The sequence below is a fragment of the Corvus cornix genome, chromosome 8, assembly GCF_000738735.6.
Source record: "Corvus cornix cornix isolate S_Up_H32 chromosome 8, ASM73873v5, whole genome shotgun sequence".
In the NCBI taxonomy this organism is placed as follows: Eukaryota; Metazoa; Chordata; class Aves; order Passeriformes; family Corvidae; genus Corvus; species Corvus cornix.
In genome coordinates, this window is record NC_046338.1 from 11,183,549 (window position 1) to 11,199,242 (window position 15,694).

At 57.8% G+C, this 15,694-nt stretch overlaps 1 protein-coding gene across 2 annotated transcripts; it reads right to left on the minus strand.

Annotated features, from left to right (window-relative positions):
* Nucleotides 1-207: 207 nt before the first annotated feature.
* TIE1 (tyrosine kinase with immunoglobulin like and EGF like domains 1) lies at nt 208-13,408 on the minus strand. Of its 2 annotated transcripts, none has more exons than XM_010408966.3 (23): nt 12,806-13,408; nt 12,053-12,340; nt 8,542-8,652; nt 8,279-8,434; nt 8,052-8,183; nt 7,627-7,767; nt 7,285-7,413; nt 6,765-6,910; nt 6,475-6,619; nt 6,062-6,220; nt 5,755-5,892; nt 5,359-5,649; nt 4,062-4,352; nt 3,234-3,547; nt 2,922-3,132; nt 2,663-2,773; nt 2,364-2,554; nt 2,124-2,237; nt 1,961-2,031; nt 1,669-1,709; nt 1,450-1,546; nt 1,082-1,181; nt 208-840 (listed from the first exon to the last, which is right to left on the minus strand). In XM_010408966.3, the coding sequence occupies exons 1-23, from the start codon at nt 12,849-12,851 to the stop codon at nt 769-771; spliced, it is 3,495 nt and encodes a 1,164-aa protein (XP_010407268.1). In that variant the 5' UTR covers nt 12,852-13,408; the 3' UTR covers nt 208-768. The 2 variants fall into 2 exon arrangements, with proteins under 2 accessions (XP_010407268.1, XP_010407269.1); XM_010408967.3 differs by having other exon boundaries at nt 3,354-3,547; nt 12,806-13,406.
* Nucleotides 13,409-15,694: the final 2,286 nt, after the last annotated feature.

The following is a 15,694-nucleotide window of genomic DNA, read 5'->3' on the forward strand; positions in this document are numbered from 1 at the left end:
ACTGGATCCTAAGAAAACCCATCTCCATGGCACGATGAGACCCGGGACTTGTCTGGGAATGCTGGGAGGCTCCTGGGGATTATCAGAGGACCCCAATGGGAACAGGATTCCAAGGAGTGCCCACCACAGCAGCAGATCACTGGGCCCCCACATCCTGTTCCCCAGTGCTGTCAGTGGGGCAGAGCTGGGTCCTCACCAACACTCCTCTGGACCCGGCTGTTGCATGATCTTTATTGTCTGTAAGGCAGAGCTGACACCTCCGAAGGGCCGCTGCAGAGCAGGAGGCTGTGCACAGCCAACACTGTCCCTTTGCACCTGCTGGTGTGGCCCCATGCCATGCCAGCAGCACTGCTCACAGTCCCCTGGCACCACTTCAGGCCCAGAGCATGCTGAGAGCTGCAGGGCAGGCAGCTGTTGTGTTGCTGCTTCCTCCTCTCGCCCCAAAGCTTGAGCATTTGTGTCCGTGGGCTTAGGCAGCACCCTGGCTCCCGAGGGAGGCCCCCTCCTGCCAGTTCTGCTGCAAGCACCCTGCTGCTGCTTGTCCTTGGGGGCCGTCCCAGTGTGTCCGCAGCAGTGTGGGGCTGTCGGTGGCTGGCACCATGCCAGGGAGGGGATGGCACAGTCCTGCTGTGGGGAAGGTGCTCTTGGGGAGGGGCACCGGCATTTGGCTGCTTGGCGCTGGAGCAGGATGAGCAGCCCTGTGTCCCCAGAGCACTGTTCCAGCAGGCCGGGGCCAGCGTTGCCCCTCTGAGCGGTGCCAGCGCAGCCTCACGCCTCCTCGGCGGTGGCATCAATCCCTGCATAGGTGAAGTTCTCGAACAGGGCCATGTTCACGTAGGCCTGTGGGGAACTCCAGTTAGGAGCCAGTTGTGAGCATGTCCACATCTACCTCCCATCCCCATTAGCATGCTCATGGGCACTGTGCCCTGTTGCCTCCCCACACCCAAGAAGTGATGCTGGGGTTAACCCCCACACATGGTTCTGCTGCTGGCTGTCCATCCTCGAGTCCAAGGGATGCTCCAGCATGTGGAAAAGCCCCGTGCCCCGTGGGCATCCCTCCCACTGAGCCGCTAGCACTCACCTTCCTCGCCTCTAGCATGCGGATGAGCTGCATGGAGATCTGGGCGAAGGGAGGGCGCTCGTAGGGGCGGTCGCGCCAGCACTGCCGCATCAGCTCGTACCTGGGGGCGGAGAGTCGCGGGCGGCTCAGGGCGCACAGGAGGAGAGGGGACAGAAAAGCTCTTTGAGGGAGATGGGGGAAGCAGGCGGGAAACTAAAGCCCAGGAAAGGTGTTTGGGGTGTGGGACCCCAGCCCATCCCTCAGCCACAATGCAGAGGCAACCAGGCAGAAGCTACTGAAAGCTGGTGTGAGCCCTGTGGGGCGGTGGGGTTGGCAGGACGTGGGTGCCACCATCAGCCGGGGCTCTGTAAGAGGCTCTGTCCACTTACACCTCGTCGTCGCAGTTGCGCGGCTTCTCCATGCGGTATCCCTGGGGCAGCTTCTCGTAGAGCTCGGCGCACGTCATCCCGCAGTACGGTGTCCCCCCTACAGCCAGAGACACGCAGGGGCTGAGGAGGTGACAGTCCTTAGGGTGTTCCCCCCGGGGCTCCAGGATAACCAGACCTACAGGGGCCTGAGTGAAGGCAGGGGAGAGAGAAGAGCCTTACCCAAGCTGACAATCTCCCAGAGCAGGACACCGAATGACCACCTGAAAGGGGAGGAGCCGAGGCTGTGACAGAGTGCCCAGCTGTGCCCCGCTGATGGGCACAGTGCAAAGCCCAGGGTGGAACAGGCATCCAGAGGCTGGGCAGAGCCAGCAGCTCCCCAGGGAGATGCACCAGCATCAGCTCCTGCTCTTGCAGCACCCAGAGCAACAGCATTGCCTCTCTGACTGTGCCAGAGAGGGGTGGAGGGGCCACAGCCATGCCCCAGCCCAGTGCCCTTGCCTGCAGGACTTACACATCGCTCTTGGTGGTGTACACGCTGTAGTTAAGGGACTCAATGGCCATCCAGCGAACCGGCAAACGGCCCTGGGAAAAAGGAGAGCCACCATCAGGGCTGGGGGCTGCCCCCTGGGTGGAAGACAGCTGTGATCCATGGAGATGTTTCACTCCTGCCTCACCATTGTCTTCTTCACATAGACCTCCTCCCCTCTGGAGAGGCCAAAGTCAGCAATTTTGGAGGCCAGATTTTCTCCCACCAGGATGTTTCTTGCTGCCAGGTCCCTGTGAATGAACTGAAAGGGACGAGCAGTTAGCAGGAGCCACGCACTCCCTCCTGCTGGCCCCAGGGACCTCATGCCCCAATGGGCAACCCCCAGGCCCCAGGGGAAGGGTACTCTGAGGGGCTTGCTGGGATGTACCTGCTTCTCACTCAGGTACTGCATCCCCTTGGCCACGTCTGAAGCAAACTGGAGGAGCTGCTGGGATGTGAGGGTGGAGGCAGTGCCGTGCTCCTTGGCAAAGGCTGGGTCTGTCTCCAAGACTCGGCTCTTGCGGAGGAAGTCGAGGAGGTTTCCATATGGAGCATACTCAATGGCAATGTACAGGTAGCCTGGGGGCAGCAGGAGGTTGGGCTATTGGGGTTCTCCCCAGCAAAAAGGAATACACAACTGGGCAGAGGCTGTGGGGCTGGGGAGAGGGTAGAATGGGACAGCCTCACCCTTGTTCTCGCAGGCACCCAGCAAGTTGATGATGTTGGGGTGATGGCCCAGTTTGCAGAGCACCTCCAGCTCCCCAGCAAAGTCCCGATGGTCATTCTCTGAAGCAAACTCTGGAAACAAAGAAGGGATGGACACCTCAGGCCTACAACAAGGGCCTTTGCTTCTCTGAAAATTACTCCTGATGCTCCCCAGCACAAGCATGGCCCAGGACACAGTGGCAGCCCTCAGCCCACCCTGCCTGCCTCCCCCAGCACTCACCTTTCAGCATCTTGATGGCCGCATTCATTTTCAGACCGTCCTTTTTTATCATGGCCCTGATTACCTGCCCGAAGTTGCCCTCCCCAATCATGTCCTCAAACTTGATGTCTTCCCACTCCAGGATGGGGTAGCTGAGGGGCTCAGGCTGTGGCTTGGGCCGGCGTGTCAGGGTCAGGGTCCCTGAGTTGAACTGTAGGATGGTCTCTTCCCCCTGGCAGATGGGAGCAGGTGAGGTTAGAGGCACCGGGCACCTCTCTGCCCATGCGGCAGTCCCAGCAGGACAGGAGTCATGGGCAAGGGCGGGCTCCGCACCCTCTCCGTGTGGAAGTGAGGTCTGGCTGCATCCGGACTGGAGGCTATGGAACGTGACCTGGATCGGGCTGGGACGTGGGGAGCAGGGGACACGGTCCTGGTGGGGCAGGCGGCACTCACCGAGCCAGACTGGTACGTAAAGGTGCGGCGCCGGTGGAAAAAATTCTTCTTGATGAGGAAAAGCGCCAGGAGAGCAAAGAGGATGGTGAAGCAAGTGACGGACACAGAGCCAACAATGGCCAACAGCAGCTGCTGGTCTGTTCCCGCCTGCTCAGTGCTCTGGCTGCCCAGGCTGGGCGGCACGCTCAGCGCTCCTGCCAAAAGGAGGGATGGAGAGTTGTGGTCCATGGTTGAGCCCTGCCCAGCCCGCACTAGTGGCCAAGCACCATGACAGCAGCCCTCTGCCAGCACCCAGGCCCCCAATGAAGATACCATAACCACGTCCGAGGTCCCGGTGCCACAGTGGCACAGAGGGGAAAGTGTCACAGCCCAGCTCCTGACACTGAACCACTGGTTTCTGGACCTCCAACCAGCTTTGGGCCAAGCCATGATCTCCTCCCATGCTGGCTCGGCTCTGCTCCTCTAGCCCCTCGATTCACATTCCCCTCTGGCCAAGGCAGAGCCACTCTGTAGGTGCCATGCTGTCATCATGCCACGCCTGCCCCTTTAGGACTAGGAGGAACAGGTTTTCTTAAGATACCAAGTGTTTTGGTCTTGGGCTGCTGCTTCAGAGCCACTGTCACCCCAATCATTCTTTGCTGACCCAGAATCTGAGCCCAAGCTGCAGCAGAGTTGTGAGCCCCTTGCCTGCTGGGACACCCCTCTCACCATCCCCAAGGGTCTTGGCTTTCACAGGCTGGCTCCATTCCCCTGGGACGTGGGAGTTGGCACGGACACGAAACTGGTAGCTGGTGCTGGCGTTGAGGCCCCCAACGATCTTGGTGGTCTCGGCGCCACTGTCGGTGTCGATCCACTGGGGTTCACTGGTGCCCCCCAGCTGCTGCAGCTCCACGATGTACTTGGTGATCCCCCCGTTGGGGTACTCAGGCACTTGCCAGGAGAGCCTGACAGCGGTGTCGGACACGGGCTCTGCCAAGAGTAACTGCGGGGAGGAGGGCCCTGGGATAGAGAGGGGAGAGTGTCAGTCCCAGGACGGGGCTCCTGGTGCTGCAGGGGCTCAGTTCTGCTGTGAGGACTGCACCCTGTGGCAATGGCAACCAGAGCCAGGCCAGCTTTGAGGGACCTCCAGGGACCCCTGGCCCCTGCTTGGAGGAGGTGGAGCTGCTCTCCATGTGCCACACTGAAGCAGGACTGTACCCCCAAATGTTCCCAGCCACAGAAAACATCTGAGGTCTAAATGCCTGTGTACTAACTCATGTGACATTTTATTTCTTCAGGCCTCCCTCACGCACTGAGTTCCCACCACCCTCTCCTGCTTGCCCACATCCCTAATCCCCAATCCCCAAATCATACAAAGCTCTTATAAGCAGAGAGCAGAGGAAACCTCTCATCCCTCAAGCCTGATGTCTACCGGTCCTCTCAATGTGTACAGGCTGGTGCCAAGCCTCCCCAAAGGCCTCGTGTATGCCTTTCCCCTTGGTTGTCAGAAAGCTTGGTCAGGCTGGTGCTCCAACTCCCCATGGTCTTCCACCTACTTCAGGGGTTGTGTGTGTGTGTGCCCACAGGTGGGACTGCAGGGCTCCCCAGGCCCTAGTGACCACCCAGCAAAACTACCTGGCAGCAGGGTTAAAGCAAACCAAAGGGAAATATTTTTTTTATGCAGAGTATAATTATATCAGGAACTTGTTGCTACAGGATATTGTAAAGGCAGCAGGTATAGACAAGTCTATCAGGGTTTGGGCAAGAGAGCAGATCTGTTTGTGAGCAGATCTGTTTGTGACGGCCTGAATGTTATATTCAGCTTAGGATGTTTCTCAGCTGCTTGGTGCTGGAGGCTGCAGGGTCTAGTGAGGAAAGGAGGGCACATTTTCCCCAAAAAGCTGTTCATGTTCTATCAGAGATGGGATACAGGAGCAGCGGGACCTGGGGATGGTTGCTGTTACAATTATAACTGATTTATCATTGTAATTCCCTGTTATAGTTCCCTGGGTTCTGCTGGACCCACCTTTGCTGTTGATCATGACCTTATAGGGGTCAGAGGGTGGCCCCAGGCTGGTGCAGTGGTACACCAGCACCTCCAGCCTGTACTCCTTGTTAAACTCCAAGTCCCCGATGCGGGCAGAGAGCACAGAGATGGACGTGATGTTTTTCTCAGATACCAACTGCCTTGCAGAGTCAAAGAGGTGGACAATGAACCCATGTGCTGGCTCATGGTTACTTGGCAACTTCCAGTTGACATGAAGCATGTTTTTCTCTTCTACGGACCAGCCTTCAATCACAGGCTTGACTGTGGGCTCTGCAAACAAAAAGGCAGCAAAGCCTCACAGCGCATCAGCCGTGAGATTTTGCAGGCTCTGTGCTGTGCAGGGTCAGAGTCAGGATGGGGGAGATGGAGTCTCACCAAGGCAGTCGGTCACCATGATGGCTTCAGGCCCTTTTCTGCCCTCCCCACCAGCCCCTGGACGGCTCAGCTGCACCTTGACGATGTAGGCGGTCACTGGCCGGAGGTTCATGAGGGTGATGTTCTCGCTGTTGTCGACTGTTGGCCAAGAGGACATGTCAAAACCATGCCCATGATCCACAGTCTGCCCTGCCACCAGCACCCTCCTCATCACTGTGGGGGGCCTGGTGTGGAGGCATCTGCCCACCCCAGACCTCACCCTCCCACACAGGTCCTAACTGTGCCCCCCAGCCCCGCAGACACATACCCACAATGGATGACCAGGCTGAATTGTCATCCTTGGGCTTGTAGAAGAGCTTGATGGAGGTGATGGGTCCATCACCAGAGAAGTAGTCCACAGGCGACACCACAAGCTGGCGACTCTGCTTGGCCAACAGCCGGGGGGCCCTCAAGGGCACTGGTGGCACTTGGGGGGAAGAAGGGAATGACACTGGTGGGACTGGGAGCAACAGGGAGCAGAGCATGGATACATCTGCCACCTCTTGGCTCCTTCCAGCTTTGTCAGGAGAGTCTTTTATAATCACCCAAACCTGCCAGCTGGCACTGCAGCCCATGATGGGAGGCACCCAGCCTGGGGCAGGGGTGGTATTGCCACACCATGCTGGCAGCCTCCCCCAGCAAGCCTGGCTTGTCCTGATTATGCCACTGCACTTTCCTCACCTCGGATATTGACCTTGACTTTCCGGCTGTCCTGGCCCCCAGTTGTGGAGACCCGGCACTCCCAGAGACCCGTGTCCGCCTTCGTCAGGTGCCGCGCCTCGAACTCGCAGGTGATCTGCTTTGGCTCGATGATGGTTTTGATGAGCTGCAGCACAGAGGGTGCTGTCAGCCTCTACACTCAGCCCCTGGCTCAGCCCCCCTGTCAGTCTGAAGCTGCCCAGCAGCTCCAGGTACTCTTGAGGGAGCTGGCAACACGGAGATGGTGGTGGGGCAAGGGCACGGAATACTACCTTGAGCACAGTGCCATCAGCCTTGCGCAGCTCCACCCTGTCACTGGTGGGCAGTGGGTTGCCAATGGCCACGCAGCTGATGATGGGTTCTGATCCCAGGTTGAACTCCAGCTCTGAGGCCAGTTGGATGATCTGGGGGAACCGGTCTGGTACACAGAAATCAACATTAGGGCTGGCCCCCTGCTCCTCCCCAGGCAAAAGAAAGCCTGGCACCTTTCCTTGGACCCAGCTACATCAGACTGTGCTGCCAAGGGAAAGGTGATGGATGCTATGGTCCAGCCCTGATCCCACCCCACCTGCTGGGCTCAGCAACAGTCTCAGCACAGATAATGCTGGGATGTTGCCCTTGCAGTGTCCTGGTTTCCACAGACTTGGAGGCTATTTCTGCAGGCAAGGGGTCCTGCTGAACCAGCTGGTGAGACTGATAGCCAATGGCCCTCCCAGTCACCAGTGAGGAAGGAGCCAGCGCCCACTTGAGGGTGGGGGATGGAAACCCGTCACAGCCTTGTGCCAGTCTCACCTGACTTCTCACAGTGCTGCCCATGCCAGCCTGCAGGGCAGACGCAGCCTCTGAAGCGGTTACAGCTGCCTCCGTTTTGGCAGGTGCACCCCAGGGCACAGTCAGGGCCATAGAATCCTGGGGGACAGGCTGTGGGAAGAGGAGAGCTCGCTGCTACCCCTGGCCATGGCGCAGGACCATGGAGACAGAGACAGCAAGCAGCTGATGCAGGCAGCAGTACTGCTCAGCCTGTGCCGACCCTCAGACTGGGAGAGGTTTGCACAGGTGCTGCTGCAGAGCAGCCAGGCCCTGGAGGAAGCCCAGGCTGGGAGGGAGAGCTGATGGATACCCATGTCCCTGTACCTTGGTCACAGCGGGAGCCACTCCAGCCCGAGGCGCAGGAGCAGCCGTAGGGGTCGAGCAGGCAGAAGCTCAGCCCCCTGCAGCCCTGGGCTCTCTGGCACGTCTCCTGGCAGTTGCGGCCAAACTGGCCTTCCTGGCAGGCTGGAAAAAGAAGCATGGTCTGCCCTCACCCATCATTCATCCACGCACTGCTTGTGCACGGCACAGAGCTCGCTCGGGTGCCCCAAGCCCTGGATCACCACTTGGAGGGACATGGGACCCGTGTGGGTGGTCCAGCCCTGGCCTGGAAACAGAGGGCACTGCGGGTGGGGAGGTGCTGGGGATGAAGATGCTATTTCTTGACACAGTGCTCAGGTCTAGGGGTGCAAGAGAGCCCCCACAGATGCCCTGGGCACAGCACCCAGTGCTGGGCAGGTGGAACTCACCTCTCTCACAGCGGGTGCCCATGAACCCTGGAGGGCAGATGCATTCGCCAACGTGGTCATGGCAGATGCCGCCATTCAGGCAGTCGGGACAGTCCTTCTCACAGGATGGTCCCCACTTCTTTGCAGGGCAGGCTGCAGAGAGAGCAGAGGGGGCCAGAGTGCCACCTGCCATAGGGCAGGGTACAGCTGGCTGTCCCCAACCCCCAGGCAGTCAGGGCCCTGCTCACCTCTCACGATGAGGCGGTAGAAGGCACTCCACAGAGGGCTGTCCCCCATGAATGTGGCACTGTAGACACCGTTTTCACTGACACTGACATTGGGGAGTGTCAGGATGACGTGGTCATCCTGCACCTCGCCCCGGTCCGTGGTCTGGTAGTAGGTGCCTGCAAGGGGACAGAGGGTTATCTGTGACCTCCCGTGCCCCCAGGGCCAGCACCAGGCACCAGCTGGGAGCAACTCCAGCCCTGTGTCTGCTCTTGGAACTACTTGCCATTTCTTTTCCACATAACATCTGTCTCCTTCCTCTTGAGGATCCTGGCAGAGAAGGTGGCCGCCTCGGCAACATTCACAGACTGTGTGGCCTTCACCGGGAAGAGGTGGGCTGTGGAGGAGAAGGAGGAGGAATAGGCTGCACAGCAGTCACCCCTGAGGGCACTCACACCCGAGGATAGTGTGACACCCTCAGACCAACCACACCAGGACACACCCTGGCACAGCACAGCCCAGCACCCACCATATGTTTCTGCTGGAATGTCATGACACATCTCTCTCTCAGCTCCATGCTGGACCCAGGACCCCCCAAGCCTCTGCAGGGACAGGGCTCCATTTCTGGCCCCTTCAGCCCCTTCAGGCAGACACCAAAGAATGGAATTTGGCACCCTGCCCTCTGACCAGCCCACCATCTGCACAGGATGCTGGTGGCAGTAGTCTCGGGAGGTGACATCTGGAACAAGTGTGCATGGTGCACCCTGCCTGCTGCCAGCTGGGGAGGTGTGGAGTGCTGCAGGCAGGGACAGTGGGGCAGGTGAGGGGAATTAAGTGTGCAGGAGGCTGCACTCCAGCCCTCAGGACCAGCAGCCCAGTCATGGCTGTTTTCCTGATTCCCCAGGTGCTGCAGCAATGAACTCCTGGAGTATTAATATGAGACAGCCAGACCCCAGCCTGAGCACAAATGGGTCTATAAATACCTTAAGGCCTGGGAAACCAAGCCCTGGGCGTGCCAGGACAGACACAAAGGAGGACACAGGCGGCTGCTGGCTTTCAGAGCCTGGCAGTACTCCAGCTTGCACACACTAAAAGGAGCCACGCCGGGTTGCAGCTAAAACACATCCAGCCCTGTGTCCTGCCCCTCTGAGGCCAAGGACCAGCAGGAAGCAGCCCAAGCCACAGACGCCCAGGGAAGGGCACTGGAGGTCACACTTCGCAGTAATTTCCCAGAATCCCCTCCCCACCTATCCCTCTAGCTGGGATCTCTCTTCCATGGACTTTGCAGCCCCAGTGGAGGGCTCACAGATATGGCCCTCATTCTGTCTCACTCCACCTCACTCCCTGGAATGAGAGCTGACAGTTCTCTGGGACGCCAAACACAACGCTTTGCATTTGTGCACACTGATTTACCTGTCACTCCATCACTGCAGCCCTCCCAGACTGCATCTCTCCCCTCTCTGTCACTCCGTAGTGCATCCATCATTCCCCAGGCAGCTCGGGGACAGCAGCAAGCACAGCTGCTTGTTCAGCTCTTTGTACCCAAGACGGTGACACAGGTCCATGCCGAGACGTCGTGCCATGCCAGTGGGAACTCCCTCGTGTGACAAGGACCATGGCTATTCCTGCTTTCCCTTCTTTTGGTCAGTTATTTACCCATGCAAAGATCTCTCCTGCCACCCCCTGGGTGCAAAGTTTCTCTCAAAGAACCTTTGAAAGGGAGTTTTCCCAGTTTTCTTCAGGAATCTGAGCGGACAATGTCTTCCATAACATCCTCACTGCTTTGGTCTTCCACAGCATCCTCACTGCTGCCGCCTCTGAGACTCCCACAAACAAACCTGCCTCTTTCTCAGGGACCACATAACCACAAATTCTGCTCTTTATTACAGTTTCTGCTAATTTTCTGGTTTCTGAGTTTTCAGGCCTGTAGCTCCCTATCCAGAAGCTTTTAGGAAAGTCTGGTGTCCCACGGGCAGCAACACAGCCTTGCTCATGGCATGCCCAGCCTGGCAATGTTGCGCTGCTCCGTTCTGCTGCTTATCACCTGTCTCCTGCTATCAACACTTGCATTTCTCCCAACTTTTCTGTTGTGCACATGGATGCAAAAAAAAGAAAAAAAAATTGTTTTCTGTAGTTGTTTTTCTGAGTGTCTTTCTGCTCTGGATAGTGTAAAAAATAGTTTACCGACAGATTTAAATACTTCTGAAAGTACTCCTCAGGACCTCTTTGGGTTGCTTTACTTTGTTTTTTAAGCAATGCTTCCAAAATTTATCAAACTTCCTAACTTCTTCCCCATGCATGACCTTTTGGGAGCTGCCAGCTTTCCTCTAACAGCATTCCCCACCCACTGTTTCATTGCCCTGGCCTGCTTTGGTGTGCTCTCCGGCTAAACAAGAGAGATGACACACACCAAGCCCCCCAGTGGGTTTTGTATCCAGCCCTCCTGCAAACATGTAAATTTTTTGCTTACTTTTTCCTTTATTTTCTTAACTTCTCCTCTAAACAGAGCAATGGCAGCTTCTTTGGAACTTGTGAAAGAGACACCTTTTTGGCACTTGTAATTCCCACAGGGGCTCGAACCCAGGCCCTGACCAGCTCCTCCACAGCACTATTTTGGCCTGGGTAAGTGGACCCAGGATTGGGGGCTGGCTGAGAACACCCCACCATGGGAAACACTGTCCCAAGGATGGAGCCCCAGAGCCATCACCTCCATCCATGATTTATAAACAAGGACACCTGGGGGGTACAGAAACCTCTCTGTGCTCCTCACCCCCTGCTGGTGGTCGTGCCTCCAACACCATCTCCATTTGCCTCTGCTCCGTTCCCTCAGTTCTGCCCTGCTTGCTCAGACCACCCAGCTCCATTTCCAATAGGACCACTGCCATTCTTCAGCTTGAGCCTCTTTACAAGGACACAGGCTGAGCCCTGCTCCCTGGGGGATGCTTGGGCCCCACCAGCAGCCTCTGTGCCCCAGTTTGGAGACACTCGAGCTCCTTGCTGAAGCTGTGTCTTAATACAGGCAGGGAAATTTGTATCCCCTCCTATTCTCAGCCAATGGTCAACTGTTTTAGGTAGACTTTCTAAAAAAGAGCTAAAAAGCATCCTGAGGCAAACATCACAGAAAATTTCACTCCTAATAATTTTGCAAAGTCTCAAGCAGAGGGAGGGGAAGTCAGAGGGGCAGTGTGGGAGAGGGCTGCCCCAAGTGGTATCCCTGCTGCTGGTCAGCCCAGGGAGGCCCTTTCAATTTTTATGGCCCAAAATAGGAGCAGGAGATGAGCCCAGCACTGCTCTTGGCTACAGTGCAGCCTGGCAGTGCCTTTCAGCAAGTCCCACTGCTGGAGCAGCAATGTGCTGCCCTGGGATGGTGTTTGTCCAGCACCCGGGGAGGTTGCCAAAGATCTGCCCCAGAACTACCTCCTCCCCTTGAGCCTGTGGTGGGAGCACGGGCTGGCACAGCTCCGAAGGGCTGCCCCCTGCTCTGGTTAATGATTTCCAGACCCCACAACCCAAGGGCACTCAACTTCCTCTTGGACCTTGCCCTTCCGCCAGTCACCATTACAAATCCAGATGGCTCCTCCATGGGGCTCAGCCATGCTCCTCCAGCTGAACATCCCGTCCATCTCCCTTCCATCTCCACCCCACTGGTGCTGGTGGACCCCAAACCTAGCCTATGGGTCACCACTGCCCCCCCACCACCCCGGTTGGTGCTGGGATTGTGAAGCACAGGGTGGGCAGATCCCCCGTGCACCCGGCTGGCAGGCAGGGGCCTCCTGCTGTCCCCAAAAGCCACTCACCATTGTGGCTGTTGTGCACATAGACCACCTGGGCCTGCTCGGTCGGGGTGCGCCCCAGGCAGTAGAGGATCCCCACCAGGTCGGCCTTGGAGAAGCCCCTGGCCTGGACTTGGTTGCTGCGGTTGCGGTAGTTTTGGAAGCCCATTTTGGGGTGCGTCATCACGATCTTGTTCTCCCGCTCGATCTGCAGGTAGCTCACGTCACGCTCCCCCACGATGCAGGAGAGGAAGAAGTCGGAGTGGGACAGGCTCTGCACATTGGCGATCAGGGTGATGTCCAGGATGGCCCCTGGGGTGGGGGAGCACGAGGGCGCATCACAGCTGGGCAAGAGCATGGCCACACCAGCCCTGCCTCAGGGCCAGATCCTGTCACTCAGATGTCTCCCCCTTACCAGGACATTTTTTCTACCCCCAGTCCAGTAGGCACAGCCAGCGCAAAGCGAGGTGCATTGCAGCCCCTTTGGGATGACACAATGGGCATTTCTGCTCTCTTTTTGGAGACCCCAGCTGAATCAGCTCCCTAGCATGAGCCAAGCATGCATCAGAACGAGGGTCTCGGGGTGCCTCTTCTCCCATTTCAGGGAGAGGCAGCCAGGGGCCTCTGAGGGCTCCAAATGGCTGATCACAAAGGGATATTTCCTCCCTCCCAACCCTGCCCCGATGGCACCACTGAGCTTCCACAGCTGCCTCGTCCCACCAAGCCACCCTCAGGCAGGGGCTGCTCACTTGGGGCAGACGAAAAGGGGAGATTTACCTGCCAGATGTGGGAAGAGAAGTAGAAGATAAACCTGGAGTCCCATGTCCTCGGCGCTTGTTCCAAATCTGGCAGAGGTCAGAAAATCCCTGGCATTTCCTGGCTACAGAGATCAGAGCTGGAGGCTGTGGCTGCCTAGGAGCTCCACGTGAGCGACAGCTCAGGACCCCTGCTCCCTGCCCGTGCCCCCCATCTCTTCTCCATGCTGCTGCTTGACTGCCAGGGCAGCTGGGATCACCTCCTCTGGTGCATAGGCTGGGCACGGAAAGAGAGATGCCCTCGTTCCTGCTGGCTCAGTGGCCAGCCAGCTGCTCAGGAGCAGGGTTTGCTGGCCAAGGGGCCACTGGGGTCCCCCGTCTGGCAACAGCTCTTCCAGGAAAAGTCACCCACCCACCCCTCCAGGACTAGGGCTGCGTGCTCAGGGTTCCCTGAGCCATGCTGGGCCCCTAGTCCAGGCAGGAGGTGTCCCGACCCTGCTTTTTGTCCAAGGTTCAGAGTTCCTCATGCCCCAGCCCGCTCGGGCAGTGGCATCCCCATCCCCTCGGTGCAGCCCCGTGGCTGACGGCTGTGGGAAGGGCTCTCTGGAGCAGGGAAAGGAAAGGGGCCAAGGGGCCGTGGCTGGCGGCGGCGGCGGAGCCAAATCCTGTTTCCCATGCGGCGTTTCCTGCTCTCCACCCATTGTTTGGAGACGGCCCTGACTCCAGGAGCCGTCGGGAGCAGCCCTGCACAGGCTGTCCCCTGGGGAGCGGCATGTGGCGAGGCTGAGGCCGTGCACACCTCGCGACACCTCAGCCTCCCGCCGCCACGAGCCGGGGCGCGAGGCATGGCCCACCCGGGCTCCGTGTTGTGCCAGGGCCTGACTCATCCTGCAGTGGCCCATCGTGGGGACACTGTCTGGGTTGAAAGGGGCTGAGTGGGAGCGCAAGCAGGGTGGCAACAAGCTGCTCAGCCCACATGGGAGCGTGGCCACTGCCCAGGGAGAAAACCCTCCGTGTTGTGGTAAACACGTTTGGGGGGAAGTGGAAGCAGGAGAAAGCCTGGCTTTCCCTGAGTATTTTCCCATGCCCAGTGCTGGCCAGGGCACAGCACGACATGGCCTTGCTACAACCCAGCCCCAGAGGGTCTCACACCCAGCATCCCAGGGAGGCTGTGCCAGCCACCAGTAGGCTCCAGGCTCTTTGCCTGGCAAACAAAAAGTGTTCCCCAGCAAATCATCATAAGCTTCACACACCAAACCTCACACTGCCTCACAAATCAAACTGTTCCCATGTGAAAGCCAGGGCTGCCAGGGAGTGAGTCTCATGTTTTGATGTGTCCTGAGCCCATGCTGTATCCGGCCAAAAATCTAAAGCACACATGGAGAGGAAAGGGAAATCCATTCATCGTTTCCGACTATTTACAGAGTGCTCTGGGGCCGCGCGGTGCCCATGGCATGCTGAGGGAGGGACGGCAGTGAGCAGAGGCTCCCACAGCACAGCTACCCAGCTACCCCATGGCAGGAGGGGTGGAGAGGATCTGAAGAAGGTGGACGCCAGATGCAGCTGCCCCCATTTGCCTGGAAAACGAAGCTGGCTGTAGAGGCCAGTCAGGCTCAGAACTGTTAATTGCTATGTGCAACTCGTTCTGTGCTCCCCTGGCAGCTGTGGGGGAGCACATCACACAAAGCCTGAGTTACAGTGCACCCTGAAATGTCCTCTTTCAGGAGGATCCATTTGGGGATGGGATTATTTACACAGAATTTTTGCAGAATGGGAGTCATATTCACCAGGCCATACCCAGAAGATCTCAGGGATCCATTGAGGAATCTGACCTAACGTGATTTGTCTGCTTGTGTTTTTTCTAGAAGCACCTGGATAAGAGCTGTGCTGTCTATCTGTGCAGATTCCTTTGGCTGGAGGTAGGGTAGGAAACATTTCTGAGGAGTTTTGTGGGGAGTCCCAACCAGGACCTTACAGCTCCAGTTAAACCTTATGTGTCTCCAGAGGAGGCACCAGAGAGATAGGTACGGCTGAGCACAGCTGAAGCAGCTCCCCACACTTGCTCTTCTGCAATGTGGAAACCTCCAGCTGCCCAATCCACAGGACATTCCAAGCACCTGAATATCTGCTGATTTCATAGGCCTCAGCTTTTTTGCTGAATCACAACAGACTAAAACCAAACAAAGACTGACAAAAATACCACTTTTTGTTATCATTTGCACATTCTAATGCATGGCAGCACATACCAGAAACCATAATGCACAGATACATTTCCTGATAGGAAATGCAAACGCCCTGCAGATCCACCGACAGACTGGGCTGCCTCAGCAACATTTTCTAGCCCTGTTTCTCTGGATGCTTGTTTTGTTTTTCATGCCCAGTGGGTCCTAGGGAGGCCCCGCAAGGCTGGGCTAAGGGCTGCTCCCACCAGGCATAGGAACATCCTGGAAGTGAGGTGGTCGAGCATCCCCAGCCCACCTGGCCAGCTGGGAAGCAGGAGCTGCCTGGCTGCGTTGGCATCCAGCACATGCCCACAGGATGAAGGACAGGCTGCTGGGAAGCCCTTTCCCTGAGGAAAGGGTGGGACGTGCGGCTGTGGAGGAGACCTTTGGCAGCCCAGGGAAGAGGGGCCGCACTGTCCCAGTTGCCGACAGCTCCAAAGTGCTCTTGCTGGCAATCGGCTTCCTGTTGTGGAGCAGCTGTGGGACCAGGGAATGGGGAGCAAGGAAGAGAACTTGGGGCTCCCTCTTGCTGCAGAGGCAAAGCCAGGAGCAGGTGCAGCCAGCACTTTCCCTGCCTGGCCTGTGGCTCTGCCAGCCTTGCCCACTCACCTGCCCCATCACCCGTGGGCACAGGAGCAGGTCTGGTGTGCCAAAAACAACCATGAGATGTTGCTTTGACATGATTTCTC